The 27,772-nt window shown below is 38.4% G+C and overlaps 2 protein-coding genes across 6 annotated transcripts; one reads left to right on the forward strand and one right to left on the reverse strand.

The window, feature by feature from the left end:
• The first annotated feature begins 1,784 nt into the window (after positions 1–1,784).
• pfkpb (phosphofructokinase, platelet b) lies at positions 1,785–18,068 on the forward strand. 5 transcript variants are annotated; one of them, XM_079451760.1, is made up of 23 exons: positions 1,796–2,040; positions 4,960–5,033; positions 5,431–5,508; positions 5,723–5,912; positions 6,509–6,674; positions 6,893–6,937; positions 7,014–7,122; positions 7,410–7,505; positions 8,056–8,148; positions 8,730–8,855; positions 9,101–9,165; positions 9,277–9,346; positions 9,561–9,707; positions 10,450–10,520; positions 10,618–10,705; positions 11,437–11,589; positions 12,969–13,121; positions 14,731–14,895; positions 15,491–15,552; positions 15,655–15,766; positions 16,386–16,485; positions 16,937–17,042; positions 17,459–18,068. In XM_079451760.1, exons 1-23 carry the CDS (start codon positions 1,956–1,958, stop codon positions 17,604–17,606), a joined length of 2,502 nt encoding a protein of 833 aa, XP_079307886.1. In that variant the 5' UTR covers positions 1,796–1,955; the 3' UTR covers positions 17,607–18,068. The 5 variants fall into 5 exon arrangements, with proteins under 5 accessions (XP_079307884.1, XP_079307886.1, XP_079307882.1 ...); XM_079451758.1 differs by lacking the exon at positions 11,437–11,589 and having other exon boundaries at positions 1,785–2,040; XM_079451756.1 differs by lacking the exon at positions 12,969–13,121.
• pitrm1 (pitrilysin metallopeptidase 1) lies at positions 18,062–27,533 on the reverse strand. Its single transcript, XM_079451755.1, has 27 exons — positions 27,295–27,533; positions 26,789–26,885; positions 25,080–25,186; positions 24,832–24,983; positions 24,637–24,751; positions 24,450–24,546; positions 24,180–24,340; positions 23,952–24,078; positions 23,772–23,860; positions 23,202–23,330; positions 22,949–23,062; positions 22,747–22,843; positions 22,533–22,667; positions 22,256–22,394; positions 22,062–22,178; positions 21,842–21,971; positions 21,580–21,700; positions 21,384–21,460; positions 20,616–20,781; positions 20,431–20,531; positions 20,077–20,197; positions 19,863–19,913; positions 19,583–19,695; positions 19,105–19,230; positions 18,858–19,003; positions 18,629–18,731; positions 18,062–18,539 (listed from the first exon to the last, which is right to left on the reverse strand). Exons 1-27 carry the CDS (start codon positions 27,339–27,341, stop codon positions 18,446–18,448), a joined length of 3,072 nt encoding a protein of 1,023 aa, XP_079307881.1. The 5' UTR covers positions 27,342–27,533; the 3' UTR covers positions 18,062–18,445.
• Positions 27,534–27,772: the final 239 nt, after the last annotated feature.

Raw genomic sequence — 27,772 nt, forward strand, 5'->3', positions numbered from 1 at the left:
GCACACACACATTAACTAAAGGTTGAAAATGGGATCGCGGGGAATCGGACCTTTAACTTTCCAATTCAATTTTAACTATTGTTTTTAATGTTATACGAAAAAATACGTGATTCACATTTGATACTCACACTCTTATTGTCGTCCATAGTTCAGAAAACGCACACACACTCGTCGCTTCGGCTGTCGCTAAAACCTGTGGTCCTAGAAATGCGTCCCCTGAAAGTGCAGCCTCCGGGTTTGAAGGCAGATGCCGATTTTCAGTCATTAAGGGTTTTCGCATTACTCGCCGAAACTGAACCCTCAATTAAAATCCTGAAATGATCTCTCCTTGTCAAATACTAACAACAAACTGGATCGTACAGTCGTGTTATTGCGAGTTTGAGGCGAATCAAAATACAACGGCGCAATAAATGAATTGACCCCGACGTGATTTGAACACGCAACCTTCTGATCTGGAGTCAGACGCGCTACCGTTGCGCCACGAGGTCAGTCGCAAAAGTGTGTTAAAATTTTAGATATCACCATATCGCAACTATTCCGTGTCCTCGAACGTCTTATATCCGTATAATTCGTGCTAAGTCATGGCCGGTTAGCTCAGTTGGTTAGAGCGTGGTGCTAATAACGCCAAGGTCGCGGGTTCGATACCCGTACTGGCCATCATCGTTTTAGGCTGTTCGTTTGATTTAATGTCCATTAAGTGACGTTGGACCACATAACCCGAATTTATGTCTACATAAAAATCCCGAGTTTTCATAACTGAGAATTAAAGCTAATTTAAGATCTAAGTACGAATCTTTAAAATGTAATCTGAACTGCTTTTACTGGATTTGACAGCAAATTGTTTGATGCGCAAGACGCAGTTAGAACTCGCCTCGCACCATAAAGGTTTGTTTTTACACAACTGACGAAGAAAGTGAGTTTCAGTTCGTCACTGCCGCTCTTGCTGATCTATTTTCTCACCGACAGAGGGCAACATAACACATTTTCCCAATGACATCTAAGTCATCCTAACTCTAAGCAGGTCGTCTGCGTATGCAAATGTGTCTCTTTCATTTAAGCAGCAAAACATGAAACATTGAGCATATGAATCTCTGCAGCACACACTAAGCCTTATGACAGCTTGAGCTACAGCAACTGTCATACATGTCATGTTTCACTCACTCTTGCTCTCTAGTCCACTGCATGGACAGTCCAATTGAGAGGTGGACGAGATGGGGATCAAACAGAATGCGTATCAGAAATGTGCTTTCACACACATTCAACTAAATTAGGATAGTAGCACACAATAATAAAACCACACAAAGCTATGTTTAATTCACAAGGGGTGTGGCCGGTTAAAGTCATGAAATGTGATACATACATTAATGTTTTATCAACATGTTTTGTCCGGACGTTCAGAAACCGGTCTTCCCATCTCTTATGACAAACTTTTCTCACACATGCATGCAAGGTCATTTTCATCTATCGAATATCTTTGATCAACAATTCAGAGCTGTGTATTAGTGTCTCTACATCACATTTAGCCTTTTGCATTGGATTATGCTAGCTCTAAATATTTAAGACTTTCTAAATGGGCCACAGAAAACATTGCGTAATCCCTTCTTCAATTTCAATTTGTTGAAATAACTCCTTACGGCAGCCTTTTGTAGATGCAGAAATGAATAAAAAAACTGTAAACTTGAAAAACAAAGTAGGAATTTCTAGTCGTGTAATTAATCCCAAATTTGGATATCTATTGGTCTGAATGCGTCAAGATGAGACGTGATTCGAAGCCTCATTGCTTTATAACGCCGTCAATCCAGAACGGGGCGGTAGCAGCAGTAGATGCGGCGAAGCGCACGTCCGACACCGGAGGGGAAATGATCCGACAGAGCTTTTATTCTCTCCAGTTTCCTTGAGCACTTCACCTGTCATAAAAAAGCGTCGCTTTGTATCGAGAAGATATACGTCGAAAAATGCCAGACACCAAAAAATTCATCGAAAACCTTTCCGGCGCAGGGAAGTCTATTGGCGTCCTGACAAGCGGCGGAGATGCGCAAGGTAGGCTATTTTATTTCGGCAACGAACGACTCACCGGTGTCACGGGTGCCTCGATTGCTTGACAATAAAGTGACAGACTCATTCTTAAATGTTTAGGCTACATTTAGGCCTTTAACATTGATATAAGCGGCGCAGCAGACGATAACGGTTGCGCAGTTCTGTGCCTTTAACCTGACATTCAAACTGCTGTTAATACTTTTTGCGGTGGATTCCGAAATATAGGGAATTACGAATTCAAAACACCGATGTCGAATACAGGCTATCTAGTTTTGGAACAGATCAAAGTCTTAAAACAGTCATTTAACAAAGCTTTATAATGTCATTAAATTAATGTAAACTTGCGTCGCTACGATGCAACAGCAGTGCGCTCATTGACGACGCGTACGAGCGTCATGACAACGATCCGCGCGGGCGCCCTGAAATGTCGTAATACATATATAAACATCATACGACAATTTTTCTTTGACGGTGGTGCACTGTCAATCAAATACCTGTGCAAATGTCACACGTAACATTTGTTCGTTATTGTACGTCGGCATGTAGGCAAACGTATAGTTCTGAGTGATAAGTTGGTTTATAATGCCAGTCCTTTGCCATGGGCTGTCATTTCATCTTTACGTCACAGAATCCCCGTTTTAACAGTCGCGGTTTTTAAGTGGAAAAGGCAATTGTTCTCTAAAATGGCTCTTGGGAGATTTTTTTTACTAAACAGCCAAAAGACCTTACTTGGCATTGGATTGGCTTCCTCTTATCCCACAGAGGACGATTATAATATTATCAAGCCTTATAAAGCATCTTCTGTTGCATCGGACGAGACTTTTAATAAATTGGTATGATTTATGTCTGGAAAATATTTTGCTTAAAAACACGTTTTGCGTGCATGCTTGCACGGAATGCGCACCTGCAGATCTAAGCGGAATTACGTGGATTTTAGCGCTTGTCATTGACAAGTTATAACGTTACACACACAACGCGAGAGCTGTGACAGATTTTTCAGCCTAAAGTTCAGTTTATGCTCGTGCGTAGGTCCTACGCCGTAGCCTACGCAGAGCCACGTACCCTACGCTGTAGCCTGATGCGCACCTCTCCGAAATGTAACAACGCGTCAACTCAACGCGCACCCTACACGGACGCAAGCGCTGTGATTGGTCTCTTTGAACCCTGCCTCAGATTAAAAAACTGTGATACGGTCATGTTTAATCAAACGAATTATCCAAGTAAATGATTTGTTCTTCTGTATTTAACATCTCAAGCTGCGACAAAACGGACTGTTTACTTGCCGCTACGACTGCTATTGCTTTTCAAAACGAGCTGCTCCTTCTTCGGCTCTTGTCTTGGTTACAAAAGCAACACGCGCCTGGGCACTGACGCCTAGTGGCCGTTGCCTGTAGACGCGGACAACAACGCAGAGTGTAAATGAAAACGGACACGGAGCCTACAGTGTGGAGGGCAACGGCGTAGATCTGTCGCAGCAGTAAAAATTGGGTGGAATATAAATATATGTATACCACAAAAGACGTGAGATAAAAAGCAATTTAATAACAGCGATATATAAGCAGGGATTTTCATTTATTTATTGACCCCAAATTAGCAGCAGTTCAACTAAAACAGAAATGAGTATGTCACACATCAAAATAAGAGTCAAACTATAACACGCTAAAAAATTTAACTGTTTACACGACAAAAACGTTCGTTTAAACACGTAACTAAAAACACAGCCCAAAATATTGCGTTTTCAAATAACATGCCCAAAAACTGAGTATATAGACGATAGAAACATTCATGTTTACACGGAACAAAAGGCGCGTTTAAAATTTTCATGTTGATACTTCCAAATTTTATGCGTTTCGCGTTATAAATATTTTCCCAGTTCGCGTTCCATAGTTATGATTGTGTATTGCATCCTATTTCATTCTATTCTAAACCAAATCTTTATTTAAAAACAAAACCAAATTTAATTTAATTTGCATGCATTTGACTTGAGTGACGCATCAAGTACTCTTCCATTTCTAATATAACTGGACTACGTCCTCACGAGTTCAAACTCCCGAGTCTGAATCTGCCAGCCAAGTCCGATCTAGCAAGGACCACAAGTCCGTTCTTGGAGTTGAGAAAAGGCGTCTGACTCCCACGATGCCGTGATCACGTGGGAAAATAACCCTAACTGCATCCCATAGGGGTTTCAAAAGCCGGAGGATAGCCTATACTTCCGTTCAAAGCCCCTGTGCGCTTCTTTAGAAAGAGAATCAAAGCTACACATTTGTCAATGTTTACAACTAAAGTCATCATATTACGCATAACTGTAAACACAAAGAGAAGGAATGCAATGTAATACAGTGTTGTGTGACTTTGTTTACATACGGTCTGACTCTTCAAGAAAATGTAGGCCTGCTGATGACTACATGTTATATTGTTAAAGAATGTTGTGGTATCAACGCAACAATGAACGACTCTATAAAGTTGACTCCTTTCCATCAGCAGATCATTCCGTACTGAAACCATTTTAAAAGATTGTTTTTAGTGTACGCACTGGGTTTAAAAGAAGTATATAATAAATTGCTTGAATTGTGTCATTGGCCATCGCTGTAATTCACAGTAATTCTCAGCGTCACTTTTGACCCTTTTTCACCCTGCCTCTGGTGACACTATGTTTCCTAGCAACGTTCTGTAGGCATTATCTCTCCCATCACTATGGGTTAGGGTGGACTCTAGCCTCAGGGGAATACATGCTTGATTCGACTTTGTCGGGTCACAGAACTACAGAAACATACTGAGCCAAACCTCCACATCCCCCTCTGCCAACTTTGAATCACTGACCATTTCAGACACATGCAACTTCTGCAGTAAAGCACTTTGTGAGCCTTTACAACATTTCGTTTTTAAAGGACTCCTTCTTTCCCCTCTGTTTTCTTCCTGAAGGTATGAATGCTGCCGTGAGGGCAGTTGTCAGAATGGGAATCTACGTAGGAGCCAAAGTTTATTTCATCCATGAGGTGATATTCTTAGTCTCAGTCTCTCATTTCTTTATATGATGTAGAGTTGACACTCATGTCACTCCAGATCTGTGTGACTTATCTTCATCTGCAAAATAAGATATTCTGAAGAACGTCGGTAACCAAACAACATTGGTCTCAATTTGCTTTCATTGTATGGACACAAAACCACTGACACATTTCTCAAAATATCTTACTTTGTGTTCCACAGAAGATACAGGTCACATACAGGTATTGAATGACATGTATGACAGGGTGAATAAATGACGGAACTTTCTTTGTATAAACATACATATGAAAGCTTGAAACAGATAAAAGACCCTCCTGTTGTTGCCTTTGAAAAGAGAAAAAATTAATTCAGGTTGGTTGATGTTACAATGAGTGGATTGTGTCACAGGGTTACCAGGGCATGGTGGACGGAGGTGATAACATCAAAGAGGCATCATGGGAAAGTGTCTCCAGTATGTTGCAAGTGGTGAGAAAATTGCCCAATTAAAATACTTATTTCATTATTTTAATCAGCATAATAAACTGCATTGAGCAAATATACAAACAATGCAAGAAACGGTTGGCGTGCCTGCATGAAAATTTTAATCATACATGCCATTACAAGATCAGTTTTAGTTTTAAGATAATATTCTATCTTGAACATGACATGACATTTTTTTAAAGCCTTTGTGTGTGTTTAGGGTGGCACAGTGATTGGCAGTGCCCGTTGCAAGGATTTTCGTACCCATGAAGGACGTTTGCATTCGGCTTTAAACCTGGTGCAGCGGGGCATCACCAACTTGTGTGTGATTGGTGGAGATGGCAGTTTGACCGGCGCTAACCTCTTCAGGGAGGAGTGGAGCGAACTACTGGATGAGCTTGTGGAATCGGGTAACAGAGTAGGAGGAGCTTGGAAATTGGAAGAATTTGTGCTTTTTACAATTTTGAAAGTACGGTACACAAAAATAAGCTACAGAAACTACATTATCTTAACAAATAAAATGTAAAGAAAGACATTTAAAGGGATAGTTCACCCAAAAGTTGTTTCAAACCTGTATTAATGGTTTTGTTCAGTTGAACACAAAGAAACCATTCTGGTTTCATTCACAATGGTTGTCAAAGATGCCCCAGAAGTGTTTGTTTTCCAAAATTCTTCAAAATATTGTGTTCAACAGAACAAAAATAAACAATAATGTCATTTTATGGTAGTGGTGCCTCAGTAATGTCTGTTGCTAACATTCTTCCAAATACATTTCTTAGTGTTTAACCATACAAATAAATGTATACAGGTTTAGAATAACCAGAAGGTAAGTAAATGATAACAGAATTACATTTTTTGGGTCAACTGTCCCTTTGAAGAAAAAACACGCGAGGCATAAGAAAACCACAGTGTAGAAATCAAAGATATACTAGACACAATCTTTGTCCCATTTGTCACGTTTTGACTGTCTTTGTCCTCCTGCGTTTCTCTGTCTCTCTCACTCAAGGTCAAATCAGTGAAGAAGATTCTCAGATTCATTCTACGTTACATATAGTCGGCATGGTGGGCTCAATAGACAACGATTTCTGCGGGACAGATATGACTATTGGCACTGACTCTGCATTGCACAGGATCATAGAGGTGGTGGATGCGATAATGACCACAGCACAGAGGTATGGAGAGACACCAGCCATCAATCATCCATTATTTTCCATCCCAACATCACCTCTACCTCTCTACACCCATCCATAACACAGTGATCTAGATCCTATCTTTTCAAATCAAAAAGCAATTTGCATACATTTTGAATTTCAAATACGCAGGACCGCACAGCTATTAGATTCAATGCCATTAAAGATAATTAAAAGTTTTTTTATGTTATGTGTTTCAGCCACCAAAGGACCTTCGTGCTGGAGGTCATGGGCAGACACTGTGGGTAAGACCCTACTTCAGTACCCCTCGCAAAATCATATTTAAATCAGAATAAACAATTTGTTTGTCTGTGTGTGTAGGTATCTAGCATTAGTCAGCGCTCTTGCATGTGGTGCTGACTGGGTCCTTATTCCAGAAATGCCTCCCAAAGATGGCTGGGAGGAACAGATGTGTCAGAAATTATCAGAGGTAACACACACACACACACACACACACGGGATGACTGTGCATAAAAGCACATTTGCGAAAGTACACACACCATTGCACACGCACACAAGTGTGTTTCAGTCCCGCAGTGTTTGTGTGGCAGAGTCGTTCACGAGGTTCTCGACTCAATATAATCATTGTGGCCGAGGGAGCAACAGATCGACATGGAAACGCCATCAGCTCTAATGCAGTCAAGGATGTGAGTATTTCTCCCTCTGTTCACACCGGTGTGTATGTCTCTGTGTGTGGCTGCTTCTTTTCCCGTGTAGAATCGTGTTGATAAGAAGCGGCTTAATATCATCATAGTAGCAGAAGGCGCTATAGACCAAAACAACAAGCCCGTAACCACTGACCATATAAAGGATGTGAGTAACGCACACCCGTAAACCACATGATGTCTACCGTCTGCACATGTATGCTTAATGAGCTTGAGTTACCGTAACTTCATTTCTCTAAATGCACCATCTGACCAATTCTGAATGTAAAAATCAGAGAGCACGCTGGGAGACAATGTGATGGTGCTTTAAACTCTGGAACAGATGTTTTTTATTTTGATTTACGCTTTAGTTCTCTAGTTTGAATCTGAATGTGCGTTGTTTAAATATGAATAAATGTGAGTTTTGTCAAGTGTGTCATATAATAAAATGTAATGTCACACACATTTTCCCTCATAACACGCATGCATGTGGTGGTGCTTGCTAAGCTTGTCTTTAGAATGATTCACTGTGTGCTTTATTTATGCAAGTCTTTAATGTACATTTTCTATTAATTGCATTTTTGGATTGTTTCCAAGTGTAGTCTGACCTGTAATATTAATAGTAAATATATTTGCAACTGTCATGAAAAAATGCAACGTATCAGAAAGAAATCTGGGAAACCTCAATGCAGATTGTGCTTTGATTTGTTTGCATGCAGCTGGTGGTGCGCTGTTTGGGGTTTGACACGCGGGTCACCATCCTGGGTCACGTCCAGAGAGGAGGAACTCCCTCTGCCTTCGACAGAATTTTGGTATGTTCCTTACTTAAAGGAACAGTTCACCCAAAGATGAAAATTCTGTCTTCATTTACTCACCCTCAAGTTGTATAAATGTCTTTGTTCTGATAAACACAGAGAAATATATTTGTAAGAATAATTGTAAGCAAAAGTTCACAGCCAACATTTACTTCCATAGTAAGAAAATGACTTTATACGTTTATTTTTTTTCAGTTGGACACATATTTTGAAGAATGTAGGTCAGTCAATGGTGGCCAAGAACTGTTTGGTTGCAAGCATTCTTCAAACTATTTCTCTCTGTGTTCATCAGAACAAAGACATTTATACAGATTTGGATCAACTCGAGGGTAAATATAAATATAGACAGAATATTTATTTTGGGGTGAATTGTCCCTTAAACGGGGTTAAACAAAAGCCTTTTCCTGGCAAGCATGTTCACAAAAACTGTTGTTCAAGATTGCGTTACAAAAACAGGAATAAAATAATATTGGTTATATAGCTCAAGTTATACATTAGAGTAAACAGCGATTGACTGTTTATACTTTGAGGCAAGGCTACCATTACATGTTTAACATTTAAAATGTCTTCCTCTGCAGGCGAGTCGTATGGGTGTGGAAGCTGTGTTGGCCCTGTTAGAAGCATCTCCTGGTACCCCGGCGTGTGTGGTGTCACTATGTGGGAACCAGGCCGTCAGGGTTCCTCTGATGGAGTGTGTTCAGATGGTGAGAAATAACCACCTTATGTTACCATTTAGTTACTTTTATGTAAAAATAAATTTAAACATGCTCTCAATTTTAGAGACTAAAATATGGGTAAGTATTTATAATTAAAATCTGTCTCTAGGTCAGTCAAAATTAAAATACGATTCGACAAAAAAGCAAATACTCTGTTGTGTAGAATCCATAAATTGAATGCTCTATTTGGAGATTGGTTTGAGGTTTTCAGTTGTTTGTTTGTTGTATTGCAGACTCAGGAGGTGCAGAAGGCCATGGATGAAAAAAGATTTAAAGAGGCTGTGAAGCTACGTGGCAGGTAAATCACACAAATCAAGATTGAATTCTAATCCAGAGCTCTTTCAATGTAACATGAAATGTACCAAATTCTTTTTGTATGGATCTTTTATTTTTCTCTGCATCATTTTAGAAGTTTTGAAAACAACCTGCACACCTACAAACTCTTGTCTCACCACAAAACCGACGCTGAGCTGCCACATGTAAGTCACTCAGTATGATGGATAGATGCTCATTATTTATCAGACTCAGTTCACACGATGTCAATCATGTCTGAGATGAGATTCATGTATGTATGTGAATATAATCGAATAGAATGTTTTGACAATTGAGTATGTTTGACAATTTTGATGAAGTGACTGAATGGTTGTGTGTTTTGTTGTGTGTGTTTTAATACTGCTTTCCTCTTCTCTCTAGAGTTCATTTAATGTAGCTGTGTTGAATGTCGGTGCTCCGGCAGCAGGGATGAATGCAGCGGTGCGCTCTGCTATCAGGGTGGGCATTACAGAGGGTCACACTATGTTTGCGGTCAGTGATGGATTCGAGGGCTTCTACAAGGGGCAGGTAACATAACACACCTTCACGCTCATTTTACTGCAGACAACCCTAGATTGCTGAGATTTTGCAACATTTAGTTCTACATACATGTCTATAGGTTCTGTCAAATCCAACAGCAGCTTGCATGTAAATAAATTCTTGGATTGAGCAGCTTTGACTGCAAGAAGCAGAAATACATTTGCTGCGCATTAAAAAAAGTTAGACTGCAAGCCATTTTTGAGTTTATGTGTGTGTATGCAAATCAATCTATTGTCAAATGAGATAAACAGTAATGCTTATTATTATTACTCCTTCCCACAATCCCATTCTACACTGTATTCAGTGCCATATTTAACCCAGTGCAGCATTACAGATGGATCTAAGAGGCTCTTAAGATGGTTTGACATCATGAGGTTGCCCAGTTTGTTTAGGTTAGAAATTGACATATTTTAAATGTAAAGTTGATATAATTGTTTATTATAAAGGGTATCGTATATTTATTGTGACTCCAACTCTAATCATATAGAGAAACACTCATATAGAGTGTTGAAAGTATAAGACATGTTATTCTATGAAGCATAAGAAGAAAGTTGCTTTACATAATAAGCAAATAAAGCTGATAAATAAAGGTAGTGCTGATATTAAAAACACATTATTACAAAATGAGTTGCTTTCCTACTTTTTCTAAAGGTATTTTGATAATTATATATATATATATATATATATATATTACAAATAACTTTGAATCGGTTTTATTTTCTCTTGCTAGATAAAAGAAATAAAATGGGGTGACGTCGGGGGCTGGACTGGTCAGGGTGGCTCCCTACTAGGGACAAAAAGGTAGGATAATAAGTCTAAAATCGTAAATCAAAATTGATTGATATTTTCTAAATGTCTTTTGTCATAATAATGTGTTTTACTGAAACATCATGTCTAGAACCCTTCCAGCAAAACATGTTGATAAGATTGCAGAACAGATGAGGATTCACAACATCAATGCTTTACTGGTTATTGGAGGATTTGAGGTATGTAATTGTCTACGGATTTACTTTGCAATAATACTTTTCTGTACAGAGTTTACTGTAAAATAAGTACAGCTTTATCACATTACTGTGTTATATATGTACCGTATTCGTATTTATTATGGCTCTTTTAGATCGTTTTTTTTAAAACAGTATTTGGTAATTCATGTGAAAAATCTGATCAACTCCTCGGACAATATATATAATATATATATATATATACTGTATATATTTCCAACATTATATTATACCACTGTATATGTGTTTTAAAGCCTTTATTATATTAAAGATGTATATTTATAGGGAAGTATCAGATCTAAATTTGCTTTTATTCTGCAATTCTATAACCAATAAAATGTCTGCGTCAAACTGTATGAAATTATACGACTAAACTACTAACATTTTATCATGAATATTCTTATGAAACCAAATATCTGTGCGTAGGTCAGCCTCATTTCTCCAGTGTTATTAAAGGCTGAGCGGTGCGTATGTACTGCCACACACTGTTTACTAACTCATTTCCTCCTAGAGCGATATCACATTTCTGTCATATCATATTCTTACAGTAACAAATCAACAGACGAGACTCTGAAAGACTATAAATATGATTCTCCCATTCTCATGTAATATCATGTAATGTTCATCAGCGTGGGCATGTCTCTCTGCCACTCTTCCCTTTTATGACTTAACTGTAAATCTGGTCAGTGACCCATGAGCCCTTGCTCTGACCGCAGGCTTATATGGGGCTCATGGAGCTGCAAGCAGCTCGCTCTAAACACGAAGAACTTTGCGTTCCCATGGTGATGGTTCCGGCCACTGTGTCCAACAATATTCCCGGCTCTGACCTGAGCATTGGGGCAGATACTGCCCTCAACGCCATCACGGACGTAAGACGTCACACACTTGTGTCGAAGTGTGTGTGTTGTGTATGTGTGGTGTTGGGCATGTTCTGTTGTTTGTCACGAGTTGTGTTATTGTATATAAGACATGCTGAGGACTCGTGGCTGACGATGGCCAACCTTCCCACATACATAGTATACATAGGGAGAGCGTCACCTTTTGAGTGTATCCTCACTTACTATGGACCCTACTGTATAACACAATATAACAGTCGGATAAGTTTATTCAAGTTGTGAATACTTAAGTAAAGTTCAAGTATATTTCAAGTGTACTTTATTGAGTCAGTATTGTCATATCAATGCTCTAGTAGTATACTTATTAGTAAGTATTTTCTGGTAGTAGTAGTAGTAGTAGTAGTAGTAGTAGTAGTAGTATACTTATAAATATCTTCTATATAAGTACTAGATTGGGACTAAATTGGCCCACTTTTTTGTGGGCCAAGTGAAATAGGTACACTGACAGTTTACTAGTTCGATACATGTAGCACGTTTTTGGTACATGAAAGTATAGTAAACTAATATGTAAGTGTAATTTTATGCACATTTCCGAGAAATATATATAAAAGACTCAAAGTATACTTTCTTATCTTTGGTTTACTAATAGTACACCTACAAAAGGGTTCGTTTGGTGTGTTTTGTGTAGGTACTTCTGTATTTGTTGACAAGAGGTATAGCTGGATTTGATGGTGTGAGGTTGGTGGTCACTTCAGCCCGATTGAATCAGCGTGTTTGGAGAGAAAAGCATGTGGTCACACAGCACAGCCCGGTCCCAGTCTTGCACCTGTCTGTTTATATTATTGTGTGTGTACGTGTTTGCCCGTATCAAAGGTCTTGTCCAAAACAAATTGTTCATTATTATAAGAATCACATAACTTGTGTATCATAATGTTTAGTATTTCAAATTGTTTATGGTGGTGTGATTAAAATGCTTGCACTGCTCATTTCTTTTCTTTAAAGGTTTAATATTTTATTACGGACACTTTTTATAGACATTAACTTGTATTATAGACATTAAGTAATATTCCTTCAATCTTTCATCGTGTTTAATTGAACTGCATGTTGTTTTGGACCTGGCCTGATATCTTGCTGCGTTTGTGCTGCTCAGGGTCTGGTTGTGCTGCTGGTGCATTCAGACGGTCACACGTTTCGGTACATTGGGAAGTCTCAATTTCTCGATCGCCATTTATCCAGTGGTACGCCATGCCCTTGTCACAAGTTGACATGCTCCATATGAATAGACATTTTTCTGCCTCAATTCACTAAGAAATGAAACCCAGGTCCCATGTGGCTACATTTACCCAAATCACCTCACACCCAAACAGTATCTGTAGTTGGGCCTCCATTCTAATGCATGTCCACTGCTGCAGGCCTTTGAGAGTTTACTGCAGCTGGTGGATGCCCGCAGCAGCTATGAGGAGTTCTGTGTGCCAATGTGCATGCTGCCCGCCACCATCAGTAATAATGTAGCCGGCACTGATCTCAGCATCGGAGCCGACACCTCGCTCAATGCCATAGTGGAGGTAAGACGCCTCACCCAACCCACGCCCGAACGCCCAGATGTTACCATGACGATTAGAACAGAGATAGAAGCACAGTAAAGTTTCTTTAAGGGTGCACTAAGTACTGACAGCTTTTTCTACAAACAGTAATATAATCTTTCTAAACATATTTTATACTTCATTTATTTATGTAGCATATACTTTTATTTTAAGTTGCTTACAAATATTTTTTATTTAAAGAAACTGTTCACTTTCAAAATAAAAATTCTGCCATCAATCCCTCATCCTCTTGTCATTTGAAATCCTTTGAAAAATGTTGGTAACAGAAAACTGTTTGTTCCCATTCACTTGCATTGGGTTTGTGTCCCTACAATAGAAGTCAGTGGGGACCAATGGTTTTTGGTTACCAACAATCGTTCAAAATATCTTCTTTTGTGTTCGGCAATAGAAAGAAAGTCACAAGGGTTGTAAATGACAACAGGGTCAGTAAATGATGAGAGAATTTTCATTTTGAAGGTGAACTATTACGTATGTGCAAACGCTTTTTTAAACTATGAATCCATTGCAAAAGATAAAAAAAATCACTTACAGAGCAAGTACAGAGAGAATATATTCTATAAAAAGGTTTCCTTACTTATTTTTATCCGTTATTAAAACAAAAAAAAGTCAATTATTGAGCAAATTGTTAAAATATTGTGCTCTAAATCTTCTTCTTACCTTAATTCACTTTGCATTGGTGAGCTCGTAAAAATTTATAATTTTTTTATTATAAAAATATTTTTTTTTAGCAATTTGATTGTTTTGCATGAAATGTCAGATTGACTTTTACTCACGTAGAACAGACAAGTACGGAAAAACAGCAATAAAGTGAACTTTGAAGTACTTTGTGCACCTATAGGATGAATCTAATGGTAACAAGTCAATAACACAAAATGTGTGCATTGCTTTATTCAGGCTTTATTGCAGTATTCATACAGAATCTGAAATATTGTTCCTGTTTTATTCTAAATCTTTAATGTAATTGAACATTGTATTTTTAATTCCAACACTGAGAGGTCATATAAGACATTTGGACAGAATATTATTCAAGTAATGTTGTTTTTCAGTGAAGTCCCATTTGAATATCTTCTTAAGAGCTAATGAACTTCAGATGTGTCACATTATCTGTGCTTATATCATACAGTGTTGGTCCACAGCAGGAACAGATGTAGGTGTAGACCTGAAAACATTGTTTCAAGTTTACTATTTTCCCAAGATGCATGGCGAACATGGCTGATCACAAATCAAAAATAACTAAAAACAGCTGAACCACATGCATGCTCTTTGTTGTAGTGAACTTCCCTTTCGGAAAATGGGACATAAGTTGATAGCTGTGCTTTGAAATAGTAACTGGTTTAACCTGCCCTGCTAGACCATCAAAGACCAGCTATTATTCTAAAACACAGCTAAAACCTCAACCTGGGTTTTCCATTGGCTATGTGTGTGTCTTGTACTTGCACTGTCATGTCTTGTTTTCTTTATGTTTTCTGTATGATTGAGTGTTTATGACTGTGTAGGGTGTTTGCATGCGTGTGAAGGAGAAAGATATATATATTTTTCCATAAAGCTTTACAATGTGTGTGCGTGTTAGACGTGTGACCGCATAAAGCAGTCGGCCAGCGGCACCAAACGTCGCGTGTTCATCATTGAGACGATGGGGGGTTACTGTGGTTACCTAGCGACCGTGGGGGCGCTGGCAGCAGGAGCCGATGCAGCCTACATCTATGAAGAACCGTTTGACATCCGTGACCTTCAGGTGAGGGAGGGGCAAAGACGTTTTAACTTTTTCCATGTTTACTGCAAAATATGAATGAATGTGGATCTGTGTTTATTGATTTGGATTATTTACTACAGTATATTCATACATGTTTACCATGTTTTGACATGCAGAAAGATAACACCATGGTATTCTTTGAAGTACCTGTAATTGTAATAACATCTGTCAATGAAATTGACTGTGATTAAAAAAAAACATGATAAGACATTTGACCGTAAAATAAGCTTAAAAATGAACTACATACGTCTACCATGATAACTGGATGCCATTCACTGAACATCATAAAGTCGCATAAAGTTTATTGTCGCATAATGCATTGCAATTTCGCCGATACTTTGCAATGCTTCTTGTAACAGTTTGTATTGGACTTGATGTTGATCATGCGGTCCAAGATCATATCGGCCCCCTTCTGTGAGACACTTGCATTGCAGTCTACTGTCCTTCCCCGTCCTCTATCTACGCTGCCCTAAACGCATAGAGGAATATTTAGCAGTGTGTGCTATTTAAAGAAGGAGAGAGTAAGAGAGACAGCGTCCACGTCACACTGAGTTTTTATAAGTGCTCTATTTTTCAGTCTAACGTGGAGCATTTAACTGAGAAGATGAAGACGGGCATCCAGAGGGGTTTAGTGATCAGGTATGAGCTATATGTCTCAGGTGATGTATCGTGTAGATCCGCTGTATGAGTTGAAAATTGAGTGTATTAGTGTTTTATTGTATGTTTATGTGTGTTACGCAGGAATGAGAACTGCAGTGAGAACTACACCACTGACTTCATCTATCAGCTGTACAGCGAAGAGGGCAAAGGAGTGTTTGACTGCAGGAAGAATGTCCTGGGACACATGCAGCAGGTACAACACCCAAAAACCGTCTTTCATAAGCATAGTATTTTCTGCTCTCTAAAAATAACTCTCCACCTAAAGGAACATTTCACCCAAATGTCTCTCATAATTTACTCAAATTCAAAATCTGTAAAAGTGTATTTGTTCTGATGAACGCAGAGAAAGATATTTGGACAAATGCTTCCAACCAAACAGATCTTGACTACCGTAGTAGGAAAATTACAATTATAGTTGAACTGTAGAACTGTTTGCTGTCCTACATTCTTCAAAATATCTTCTTTTGTGTTCAACAGAACAAAATGTATAAAGCAAATATTCCTACTATGAAAGTCAAGGGTGGCTATTTGGAATTGTTTGGTTATAAGCATTCTTCCAAATATCTTTCTCTGTGTTTATCAGAACGAAGACATTTATATAGATTTGTAATCTTGAGTAAATGATGACAGAATCTTTGGATGAACGAGACTGATCCCCACATCATTTTAGGTTTTACTGACATTTGGTTTTCAGTTTGGAAAAACTGTACCAACCATACATGGGTATATTCTATCGAGCAGTCGGAAATGTAGTTTGAATTGATAAGAATAGCGTTTGAATATTGTTATTTGCTGTGTATTTTGTCCTGTAGGGCGGCGCTCCATCCCCCTTTGACAGAAACTTTGGCACTAAAATTGCAGCGAAAGCCATGCAGTGGATCTCCAAGAAGCTCACAGAGTTTTACAGAGAGGGTAAAAAGAAATCCTTTCTTTTATATGAAGTTATATATATAAGACAAACTTGATGAAGCAGATGAAAGTGACTGCTTTAGTTTTTAATAGATTTTTTAACGTTTTACAATAAGGGTGTAATTGTCAACATTAGTTATACTTAAGAAACAACATTTTACATGTTAACTTTAAAATTGACAAATGATATTTTTAAAATCACATTTTCGGTGTAAACATGAATGTACAATGAATTAACAAACAATTTGGTAGTGCTGAAATATTCAGTGTTAACTCTTTTGGTGTTCATTTTTTTGGACTCATTTTATTTTGCTCTATATTTTGCTTTCCTTGGCTCAGAGGAAGGTAAATTGACATCTTTTTTGATTAAGTATCAAATCCCAGGACTCTTTTTAATTTTGTACAATGTTTGTAACTTTTTGGGATTACTTGAATAGTGTTTGTCATTTTGTAGGACGTGTGTTTGCGAACAAAGAGGATTCGGCGTGTTTGTTGGGAATGAGACGCAGGGCACTTGTCTTTCAACCTGTGACACAACTCTATGATGAGACAGATTTTGTGTAAGACCTGACGTACAAACACAAAACACATTTTCAAAGTTTCAATACAAATCACAATTTTTTACTTAATTTTCTTGTTATTTGTGTTTTCTGTATTTTCTTGAACTAAAGTCAAATGAATATTTAAAGTGAACGTATTATGCAATTTTGACCCCCAGGTTGTTTCAAACCTATATAAATGTATTTGTTCTGCTAAACAGGAAGATATTTGAAAGAATGTCAGCCATGTTCAGTTCTATGACATCATCCACTACCATACCATAGTACGAAAAACATATTGTGTCTTTTTTGTTCTAGGAAACACAAAGTGAGATATTTTGAAAAATGTAGGCAACTAAACAGTTCTGTTCAGTTTTTGGGTGAACTATCACTTAAACCCATCATTTTAGCCTGACACATTTGCACTGGTTTTCCAGTCACAGGATCCCAAAGGAACAGTGGTGGCTCAGACTACGGCCACTCATGAAGATACTGGCCAAGTACAAAACCAGTTACGACGTATCCGACGCTGGCCAGCTGGAACACATCGTCCGCCTGAGAGCTAAAGACAACTCTGCTATTTAAAATGAGCCGTGTGTAAAAACATGTCATTCTGCATTAGATGTATTTAAATGTGGGACCTGTGTTAGCATTCCACAGCAGATCTACAGACATGATCTTTAACTTTAACAAATAACCAAATACATCAGTTCACATTAAAAGCTTAGAAATATACTAGCTATGTTGTGACAACGTCAGTTTACAGTTACTTTAGCCTTTAGCTCTTTCTCCAGGTTATGGGGATTCTATTTTGTGTATAGTCAAGAGTTACTTATATTATTATTAATAGTAATATTGTTCAGAGCTTATTTTTAAATATGGTCAAAATGTCCTGCTTGCTTGCAGTGATACGCCTCATGCACTTTCTACTTGTTCTGTTTTGTTAGCGCAGGCTGTTTGTACCAAAACAGTTAGTGTTTGTGTAAATGTTTTTTCTCCAATTCGTGTGTGTGACCAACATTTGATGCATAAACTCCTTTAGAATGTATTACGTGTGGCTTTATTTGATAGATCACAGTGGCTCAATAGTTATATTAAAGTTGCACATGATGCAACGCTTAGCTTTTTTCGGTAAATACTGTTTAAAAAACATTTTAATTAAACATGGTAACATTTATTAAATTCTATACATCTCATAAATAATCTTTCAGTCAACAACATCACAATCAGTGCATTATGAATGCCAACGTGCCATCAATGTAAGTTGACTTACTATTAGTATTTGGAAATGCAGCAAATCATGATGACATCGGTAAAAAAAGAACAATGAGAATCGGGTCTGGAGACTTGTAACGGAACAAGCATGATTTGTGCGTAGCTCAGGTACATATGCGTGTTTTATCCCTAATATTATATGTGAGAATCTATTTGACCACCCAGGACGGATCTTTTATGATGTTTTCATTTTCTGGACCTAGAATCGCCACACCATGTGTCTGCTGGCCAACACCTAGAAACCTGTTAAAAGAAAAAACACATCAATTGCACATAACACATGCAAAACCCTAAATCACAAACACTATTAAATGAATGTTTGGTTTCTTTACCTGCCAGCGACGTCGATCAGGTTTTTATCCGTGACGGCAAACAGTCTCTCTCTATATGTTTGTTTCATTTCATCCGTAACACCATTTAGCAATCTCCCCAAACCTGCAGCACAATGGTGAATTACTCGTGAACTTGGTCTTTGAAATGGTCTCTTAATCTTTTCACGATAACATGTTGCTAAATTTTAGACATACAATACTAAACTATTAAATATCTTCATTTACGGACCTTTATCTGAGGGTGCGACAGGTGCATCAACAGCAGAGAACACTGAAAGTTTCGCCTCATCCACATCCTGCTGTGTGAACTTCCCCGCTCGTGCCCACTCGACACCGCCACGGAAAGCCGATAATGTCTGTGTGGAGTTTGGATCTCTGGGAGATGGTAATGACAACCAGACAAACCATGATTCATTTAAACATTCACGTTACATAAACCAAAAGCAAATCAAACAAAAGGAATGCATTTGTCATACCTATATGAATAAAAGGAGAACAGGCCACCCGATCCCAGTCTGACCCCGCCTCCATATGCTCCACCCTTTTCTCTGATCTCTCCATGCAAGAACTTTGCGGTCATCATCCTTGCTAGAATACATAGACTGAGACACGTGACACTGTAAGATAAATCTCTGTCTACAGTTGTGTGTTTGTGTGAGTTCAGTATACTCAAAATTCATGAATGTCTTTCTTAAATCAATAAATTGGTTTAAGTATTTTAGACTTTTTTTTTTTTTAAATGACTTTTTTCTATGTCTACCCTGTGCATATCTGTCATTAAAACCTTTGGCAAACATGGTAATACATGTTTTTACTAAGAGGATGCATGTTTTGGCTAACATCCCCCAAATGAACGTGTTTAACATCCATAAGAACATCAAACTGCATTTGCTTCTCTGTAAAAGAAGCAGGGCTTAGCTGAACTGTAGAACTCAGCATGTGTAGATGTCATACCTGGCGAAATCATTGTGTGTGAACGGCACGGTGCGTACACACTCGCTTACAAAGTTCACAGGAAAAGGAAGCTGAAAATAGGTCTTCATCTGACATGGTTTAAAATGAGGCTCCTGAAAAGTGAGAGAGAATAAAATGAGAGAGTGTTGTGTTTTTTAATTGACAAGTTCACATAAAATACACATACAGTATCAGGATATATATATTACTTTTTGAGTGCTACATATGCTGTACATACATAAATTGCATGGGGTATATGTTAAAAGTCGTATGTGCTTACTGAGATGAGTTTACGACTTCCAGCTGATCGAGTTTGAGGATCTAGTGACCTCTACAGACAAAAACAAACAAGAACCGTAAGATTTCCCATGTCTTTCTTCTTTCGCGATTCTGGACTGCTTACAGATTTGATCAAGATTTGAAACCATCAAGAACATATATATATATAGAAATAGGATGTCATTGTTTATGAACTGCTTAAGTGTGGTTCTTACCTCAACAACGCTTGGTCTGACAGGTTTGCGCTCTTTCCTGTTGCCTGATATATTACTGATGAATCTTTCCATTTCATTGGCAGCATCAGACATTTTCTGAGGTGTGGCGTTCACTGCACATCTGGAATGTGACATGGTGATGTATCACATTTGAAAGGTGAGCAATCAACAGCTGTTTATGGAATACAATACTGGAGTACCGCTTACAGCATAATAATCATAGTACTGCCTACATTTTATTTTAAACCATACACATTATTGTGTCAACTAATCTGAGCATTACCGTAGCTACATGTTTGATAACTGTCTTGTGCTGTATTGTTCTGTTTATTGCTGTGCTGTATTGTTGTTTACCTCATGTCTTCCAGATTGAACAAGTGTCTCTTTATCCTGGGAAGTTTCCTCAAAACTGATGTCAGATCAGTCATCTCGGCTATTCTCTTCATGAACTTAACCTGAAAATAAAACTTCAGTCATTTACATTCTACTCAAGTCCTCAATGACTGAAAAACATCACGAGGCATCGTCTTAACACTTGCCTGGTCCATCCCGCCGAAGGTCTCCTGCAGGTCCGCTGTGGGCGTGAGAGACCGAGCCGCACGTGTCATTGCATACATGTGACCAGAGTACGATATCCCATTGGCTAGCTCTTGAGCTGACATCATGACCAGCACGCGCAGACGCTCTTCGTCATCAAAATTGGGGCTGGAGATGTAAAATGCAAATGTCACTATAGAAGAGCAGTCAAGTCCGACCATCCCAAAGAACTAGCTGTTTTTGCAAGATGACACTTTGATTCTAAGTTTATTTAAGGAATAGCTCCACGATTTCAATTATCATCATTTATTCCCCTATTTGCAGTTATTTTATTTTTATTTATATTTTGAATTAGCAAATTTTTACTTTTTATGTTTATTTTTCGTCTAGATTTTGTTATGGTTTCGTCGTTTTATTATTGCTATTTGAGTTGAATTTATTATTATTTTAGTTTTCATTTAATTCCAGTTAATAATTCCTCAGTTTAACTTATTTCATTTCTAAAAAAAAGCATAAATGTATTCTTGAGTTTTTATAGTAGTATCTACATCCAATTAAATAATCATTTTTATTTTAGTTAATGATAATATGGGTGGCCATTTGTTGCCAAAGAAAACAATTCACCATTTATTTCCAATAGATGGAAAAAAGCAACAACATAAAAATAATTGTAATCTAAGTATTACAGATTTGGAAAGACACAAGGGTACGTAAATTATAACAAGTAGAGAAAAGACACAGTATTTCACCTAAACGAACTGTGAACGAACCTGTTAAATATGTCACTCCACAGCTGAAACATGTCAGGTAAATTTCTTTCCAGGCAAGAAGAGGAAAGCACAATACCCTTAACACAACATATAAATACACACGTTTATGTATAAAAACTCAAGAGACATCCCAAGCTTCTAAAAACATGAGTGTTTGCAGACAGAGTGGCATGATGTAAAACCACATAAGTGATACCTGCTCGTACAGATCGAGGTCATCAGTGTCTGGTATGACCTGTGGAGAGACAGACATGCCTCCGGTCTTCAGTTCAATACGCTGAGCCTGCTGACGATAATCCAGCCCACCGCTGCCCAATCTGGAATGAATTAAAAGAGTATATTTCTGTAGTCACACTTTGTTCCTCTTATGTTCAAAGAAGTTTATATTTAACATAAGTTTATTTTAAATAAATGTATGTCCTACATCAATACATCCTACTATATTGTAAGCAGCATACTTGGTGATGACATTGCAGAACAAAGGCACAAAGATCTTCAGGTCTTCGGGGAGGGAGTTGAGGTTACACACAGCTCTGAAATACACCATGCCATTGGTGGGCTGCTCGCAGTACTGCACAGGCACACCCGCTTCAGGTAGACAATAGAGAGATTGCTATTGGTTGTGCTTTAGGTTTCTATGTTCACCACTGGTTTTTATTACTGTATGTGTGTTTTTACCTGCGGTACCCAGCTGTACAGGTGTGTAGGGAATGATCGGCTCGATGTCGGACACCTTCAACGCAGGGAGACAAGAGGCATCCTGAGCTGTGTTCTGAGCATCCAAAAGCTGTAAACCTAAAACAAAGACAACAACACAAAAAATAAACATCTGTGAACTGACAAAGAAAGAAACTCTCTGCTGCTTTCTGCACCTTTCTCATAGATGTCTTTGATGTCCACATCGGTGAGGTTTTGTATCTTGTGCTGTAGTTTGTGGTCTTCAGCTTCGGCCTGTTTGTCCAGGAACTTCTCATCAGGACTCATGGAAAGGGTCAGTTGATGTGCGTTTTCCTGAAACACACGCAAGCACAGATGCACATTATAATGCAGCCACACAAACTATTGTAGAGACAAACTGTTACTTATGGATCTCAAAATTCATTCATAGCAATAATAATAATTCGTTTTTATTCATGAATGAAACAAAACCTTAAAGTACTGCTGGACTTTGTCCTGTAGGAAGCGAGGGTTGTCCTTCAGACACTGTCGGAAGCGGGACACGTTTTCACTGATCTTAAGGAGTTCCACCGGATCACCGTCATGATTCCAAGAAGATGCAACATACTAACAGAGAGATTTTTACAATGTAAATATCTCTGTCTCATTATTTCCCGAGGTCTTCACAACAAGTGTGTGTACTCACTGAAGCGAGAGCCAAGCCGAAGCTGGTGGACTGATGTTTTATCTGAATCTCAATCTTATGTAGCAGAGCTTCAACCTGCTCCTCTTCAAAACCGGTTCTGAAACCATTCACACACAAGTACATTATTCATATTTTCACGAATGAATCTAGATATTTGCTTACAAATGATTCTATTTTGATGACATTTCCAGTGGATACTTACGTAATTATGTCATCGATGGTTTGGGCAATGATGTGTTTGACTCTGTCGGTGTCGGCGTCTGCCATGCCCTGAAGACCAATGGTGAAAGATGCTTGTCTGGTGCTGCTGTCAAACCTGTTTTAAATCACACTGTTTTACAGTCCCTTCTCATGATGATGATGATAGCAGAACCACAACGATAATACAGATGATCTCACAACATCAATCTGTCCTAGCTGATCAGAAAAAAAACTGATTTGGTTTGCTGTCGTACCCTACTGAGGAGGAGAAATCAGAACCGATGTTGGGCTCGATCAGGGCTTTGTAGAATGGAGAGTTTGGACCAGAGATCATCAAAGAGGAAAGAAGGTTCAGGGTGAATGTCTCAAACGTGTTGGTAATGCTGCAAAACAATTGTGAAAAGTGGTTAAAATAGGCCTTTTACACAATATTTGCTCGATTATTGTCCGTCCTGTGCACTGTGCACCTTACTGCTGATTGGCTACAAGTTTGTTTTGGTACTCGCCCGACTAAATTCGGAAATGGGACACCCTGACTTTAAGCTCTTCTATTCTCATCTATTTTAACAAAATTGTATTACACAATTTTTATTTAATTACATTTTATTTTATATTATCTCACTTATTTAAGTTTAGATTTTCCATGTGAATCTTTATATACTATAATACACTGCAGTTCAAAATTGAAGGTCACTTGAGTGAAATGTTTCCCTTGACTTCTTGTTCTGAAAGTATAGGGTAAAACGCATGTATACATATACATATATATATTTTCTTATAAGCTTGCACAGATTCCATCTGTATAACTGTTTGTTTCTACTCACTCTCCGAGCAGATAGCTGATGCAGAGCGAGTTTTGTTTTGTGGGGTCTGGAGCCAGAGAATCGGGGCTGCATGTCACATGAGTCGCCTTCTAAACAAAAAGACAAGTAAAACACAAACGTGTATGAGTTTATTGTGTTATGTCTGAATGTATTTTACAGGTGTTTCTTTGTGCAACTTACAGGTTTGTCCCAGAGCGCTTGGGGTGGAACTGCTGTGTTGGGTTGCGTTCTTTCAAACTTCGACAGGGCTTCTCTCTCTATCTGCTCCAGATGCTGTTCCAACGGCAAGTCCCCGTACGTAAAGAACCTGCAAACACACAACAATAAGCATTGCATAGACTCTAATATTACATAGGCTTTTGTTGTGTCTGTCCAAGCATCAGAAATTGTGAGTGGAGTGGTTATTACCTTGCATTGCTGGGGTGGTAGTGTGTGGCGTGGAACTGCTTGAGCTGTTCCCAGGTCAGGTCAGGGATCGCTAGCGGCTCCCCTCCAGAAACAACAGAATACGTGTGATCCGGCAAAAGTTTATTCTGCAGGTGCTGAGCGTACAGACGCTCATTATCTGACTGCACAAACACACAAAACAAACAGGGGGAGGAGTCAGTTTATGACATCATATGAAACTCAAGGGTAAATTCACTAATACATGTTTGAAATGAAGAGTCAACTCCGTACAAACACTCCTTTCATTTCATTGAAGACCACACCCTTAAACACCAGACGGCTGGAGGGGTCTGTGGGGGTCTCATGTTCCAGTCTCCAACCCTCCTGCCTGTTTAAAATCAAAATAACAACATTTTCAATATCTGGTTAAGCTATTCCTTTAGGCTATTTGATAATGTTTCATATTCATGGCGTTTACCAGAAGTCCAGTTCTCTGAGACAGGGGAAGAAAACAGCATCCAGATAGACGGACAGAAGGTTCTGGAAGTCTTTGGCATTCTGGGTCGAGAACGGATACATTGTGTAATCACTCGCTGCGGAGAAAGATTAATTAATGTAATCAGATGCACAAACACTTGACAAACACACAGTCAAAAAACACAGAGGGACGTACCTGTGAATGCATTCATGAAGGTGGAAAGGGAGCGATTGAGCATTTTAAAGAAAGGATCTCTACATGGGAATCGCTGAGAACCACACAGAACCGTGTGTTCGAGAATATGGGGGACACCCGTGCTGTCCATGGGTGTGGTACGAAATTGCACGCTATTGAAAATCAAAATCAGAAGGAAAAACAAATTGAATTATTTTGAGAGATGGAAGCATACACATCACACTTGATATGCTTTCTTTTGTCTTTACCTGAAGAGATTGTTGGAATCATCCCTGGCTGCATGTAGATATTGAGCTCCGGTAGAATCATGAGTGAGTTTAACAGCTGTCAGGAACAAATCTGGAACCGCAGTTACCTACACAAGAATTTGTATTATTATATGAAGAGTTTGTTTCCTAAATGAGATAACTTGATTATATTTATTGTTTATCATTTTACAGTGTTGTTAGCTGTATTTTTTTGTTATTATGGCTTAAAACTTTGTATTAACTTTGTATTAGCGCCTATTGTACTATTGCTCTTTGTATGACATATCGCTTATTGCTCCCCGAACTCTTTGTAAGTCGCTTTGGATAAAAGCGTCTGCTAAATGACTAAATGTAAAACAAACCAACTGCAGTTTGATTTATATTAAAAAGTCAAACGAAAAACTTTGAATAATTTTAAAAACTGAGTTCTAATTTTGGAAATAAACTCTTCAAAAATAAATATTAATACGCACGCACGCACGCACACACACACACACCTAAAAAAAATTGAATATCAGGAGAAAGGTCAATATTTTTTGTCGCTCAATTCAGAAAGTGAAACCCCTATACTGTTTTATGTAGATTCATTACACATTGAGATTCTCTATGGGGTTCAGGTCTGGTGAGTTTGCTGGCCAATCAAGCACAGTAACACCATGATCATTGAACCACCTTTTGGTACCTTTGGCAGTGTCTGCTGGAAAATGAAATCAGCATCTCCATAAAGCTTGCCAGCAGAAGGAAGTTGAAAGTGCTCTAAAAAGTCCTGGTAGATGGCTGCGCTGACTGTGGACTTCAGAAAACACAGCGGACCAAAGTCCTCTTTTCAGATAAAAAGATATTTTATATTTAATTTGGAAATCAAGGTCCCAGAGTCTGGAGGAAGAATGGAGAGGCACAGATCCATGTTGCTCGAAGTCCAGTATGAACTTTCAAAATTCAGTGATGATTTGGGCTGCCATGTCATCTGCTGGTGTTGGTCCAGCAACTTTTAGAGCACTTCATGCTTCCCTCTGCTGACAAGCTTTATGGAGATGCGGACGTCATTTTCCAGCAGGACTTGGCACCTGCCCGCACTGCCAAAGGTACCAAAAGCTGGTTCAATGGTGTTACTGTGCTTGATTGACCAGCAAACACGCCTGACCTGAACCCCATAGAGAATCTATTACACCTGAGCAGTGCCACAGGCTGATTGCCTTCACGCCACGCCGCATTGATGCAAGAATTCGTGCAAAAGGAGGCCTAACCGAGCATTGAATGTATAGAAACTATCATACTTTTCAGAAGCCTGACATTTCAATTAAATGACCTTATGTAATATTCAAATTTGCTGACACACTGACCATACATAGCCATACATCACAATTTCAAGAAATAAAGGCTTGAAATATTTCACTCTGTGTAATTAATCTATATAATAAATGGGTTTCACTTTCTGAAAAGAGTGACAAAAATATTGACCTTTTTCATGATATTCAAATTTTTTGAGATTTTATAATGTATGCATTTTGCACAGACTTAAGTGCAGTCAAGGTATACATATTTATCAGTATGTGTTGCCTGGGATTTGTACCCGCAACTTTTGCAGTACCGCATTCCGGCTAAACGCCTTGTTGCCATGGTAACACTGTGCATCTTATAGGTTAAAGGTCGGGTAACAATTTAAACTCGAGTGTGTATTTCCACGTTTTGTTTAATCTTATCTTTACCTCTGTCACAGAAAATCCGTGGATCTTCTTTCCCACTGTGTACTGCAGTGCTCTCTCGACAGCAGAGCTTCCTCTCGACCTCCATGAACCCTGGAAACTACAAACAAGTCATCCTTTAGACATTTTACCGATCTGATCACCTGACGCACGACTGAGCCTTTCGGAATCGGAGAGGATTACATCAGACACACGACAATAGTATTTAAATTATGAATAACAGCAAATTCATTTAGTGAAATATCCAATACCATGTATTTTATCATTTTACGTTTGTTTATATGATTTATTTTTCTCTAAACCGTTTTTCTTGTGCTTCTACTGTCTGTGCTAAAATGTTTTTTTACTTTACAACAATGTAAACAATACGAATAGCGTCATAAAAATTAATTTAACGGAATCATAATAACAATGGACGAAATCAGATCAAGCATATGTCTGAAATCCGGTGCAGTGAAGTTTAACTTCTGCAGTCAGACAGAGATGCTGGGATGTTAAATATTACTCACCTCAAATTTGTGAGTTTTCTGACGATTTTCCTGCTTTGCCGAAACATTGTAAATACTGTGACCCAACGATTGCTTCTATTGTCGTTCAAATTTAAACGTAAAATCACATTATACGTGTGTTTGTAGAATCATAACTGTCTCATAATAGCTGCTCTGCCCTTCTGTGCCCCATGCTGTACATAGCGCATGCGCATTCAACGCGACACTAGCCGCAAACAACGATACATTTCATTGGCTGCGACAAAACAAGAGCTTCGTTGATTGGTTAATACAAAGTCAAAGTAGGGACATAATAAAAGCATGACAAAAATATGCTTTAAAATGATAACTGAATTAACTGTAAAATAGAAAATGTAAATGAGCAGTTTAAATAATAAATAAAAAATAATAATAAAATTAATACAAATTTTAAGATGACCCTAACAAGTTGATCGCTGGTGGGGTGAGTTTATATTTTGACACGTTACAAGGCACTTCC

This window comes from Barbatula barbatula, assembly GCF_947034865.1.
Source record: "Barbatula barbatula genome assembly, chromosome: 3".
Taxonomy (NCBI): domain Eukaryota; kingdom Metazoa; phylum Chordata; class Actinopteri; order Cypriniformes; family Nemacheilidae; genus Barbatula; species Barbatula barbatula.